General features: G+C 61.0%; 1 protein-coding gene across 1 annotated transcript in view; it reads right to left on the minus strand.

The window, feature by feature from the left end:
* FBN3 (fibrillin 3) overlaps positions 1 to 1,744 on the minus strand; it is a 124,411-nt gene that overhangs the window by 15,796 nt on the left and 106,871 nt on the right. Inside the window, exons 42-44 of the mRNA XM_017838759.1 lie at positions 1,232 to 1,348; positions 929 to 1,057; positions 370 to 489 (exon numbers count right to left, since the gene is read on the minus strand). Coding sequence (XP_017694248.1) covers positions 370 to 489; positions 929 to 1,057; positions 1,232 to 1,348 — 366 coding nt within the window. The remainder of the gene's footprint in view (positions 1 to 369; positions 490 to 928; positions 1,058 to 1,231; positions 1,349 to 1,744) is intronic.

Consider the following 1,744-nt stretch of genomic DNA (forward strand, 5'->3'; position numbering starts at 1 on the left):
GATGTCTGGGAGCTCTGATACCTGCAGGACATCACCATGTCCCCAACCCCAGAAAATGATTCAATGACACACAGGGCAACCAAAGGTCACTCCTTCCCTCATGAAAACAAGGTGAAGGTGATGTCTGGGAGCTCTGATACCTGCAGGACATCACCATGTCCCCAAACTTTAACCCTCCCTCAGAGAAAACGAGGCAACAAAAATGGGCACAGAGAACCCCCTGAGCCTTCTCTGCCACGGGAGCAGGTCTTGCCTTACAAGAAGGTGTTTGGGGGTGCTGATGCACCATCCTGATGATGCCCCAGCCCACCCAGGGAGAACAGAGCTGTTGTGGGAATGGTTCAAGAGGGGGCAGAGGCCCCACATTACCGATGCAGTTGTCGTTCTGCACCTCGTAGCCCGGCGGGCAGATGCAGCGGAAGGAGCCCTCCAGGTTCTGGCAGGTGCCCGGGGAGCAGGTGCCAGGCAGGCTCACACACTCGTTGATGTCTGAGGAGGAAGAGAAACACCCCGTGATGGGGTCTGTGCCCACCTCAGAGGACCCTCCTGCACCCAAGGCCCCGCCGTGCCCAAAAGGTCTGAGGGAAGCAGGTTAAGACATTTCCCAGGATGGTTCCCAGGGCATCCCTGGTACAGCTCTGCAGGTTTTAGGGGCATGGACAGAGCATTTCTCCTCACTGCACATGGAAAGGTGCAGGCCTGACTGTTCCCTGCCTTGCTGGAAGGGAGATGAAGGCAGAGGGGGACTCAGCCCAGCTCTCCAGGGGCACTCAGATGAACCAGGCTTTGGTTCCAGAGGACTTGGGACTTGTGGCAGAGGATCTCTGAGTGGTTCTGGAGAATCCACTGCTCAGCTGGCTGGGATGGGCCCAGCCTGGGCACCACATCCCCCAGCACCAGCTCCCCCAGCTGCTGCCCAGACACTCACCCACACAGTTCTTCCCGTCAGGGGTCCGGTCGTACCCCTCCTGGCACAGGCACTGGAAGGAGCCGACGCTGTTGATGCACTGGCCGTTCCGACACACCTGCCCCACCAGGGATGAACACTCATCAATGTCTGTGGGAGGGAGAGGACAAGCAAAACAGGAAGAGATGCAGAGCATGAGAGTGTCACCCCCACCAGCCCCGCACCTCCGGCACGTGCGGCCCCCGCTCCGGCCGCCGCTGACCCCCGGCGTGCCCACCTGGCACATTCCAGCAATCCCTGGGCTCAGCATTCCAGGGAACTCACCCATGCAGTCGTTGTTGTGTGTGAGCTCAAAGCCAGGGAAGCAGAGGCAGTTGTAGGAGCCGACTGTGTTCTTGCAGGTCCCGTTCCCGCAGGGCTGGCGGTCGCACTCGTCGATGTCTGCGGGGAGAAGGTCGTGGGGGACGGGTGAGGGGACACTCCCGGGTGTGCAGGCAGTGCCCAGGGGGCTGCACAGCACCAGGGGCAGCCTGAGGGGACACTGGAGCCCTTGGCTGTGCTTGGCACCGCTCAGCAAAGTGTCAGAGAGAGCTCCCATCCTTCCTCATGGCTGATTCCCACACGGACTGTGGCCCCACACTGACCCAGGGACACGGTCTGTGGTCACACACAGACCCATGGGCATGGACTCTGGCCCCACACTGACCCCTGCACGTGGTCTGTGGCCCCACACTGACCCAGGGACACGGTCTGTGGTCACACACAGACCCATGGGCATGGACTCTGGCCCCACACTGACCCCTGCACGTGGTCTGTGGCCCCACACTGACCATGGAC

Source organism: Lepidothrix coronata, unplaced genomic scaffold, assembly GCF_001604755.1.
Source record: "Lepidothrix coronata isolate B3197 unplaced genomic scaffold, Lepidothrix_coronata-1.0 Scaffold356, whole genome shotgun sequence".
Lineage (NCBI taxonomy): Eukaryota > Metazoa > Chordata > Aves > Passeriformes > Pipridae > Lepidothrix > Lepidothrix coronata.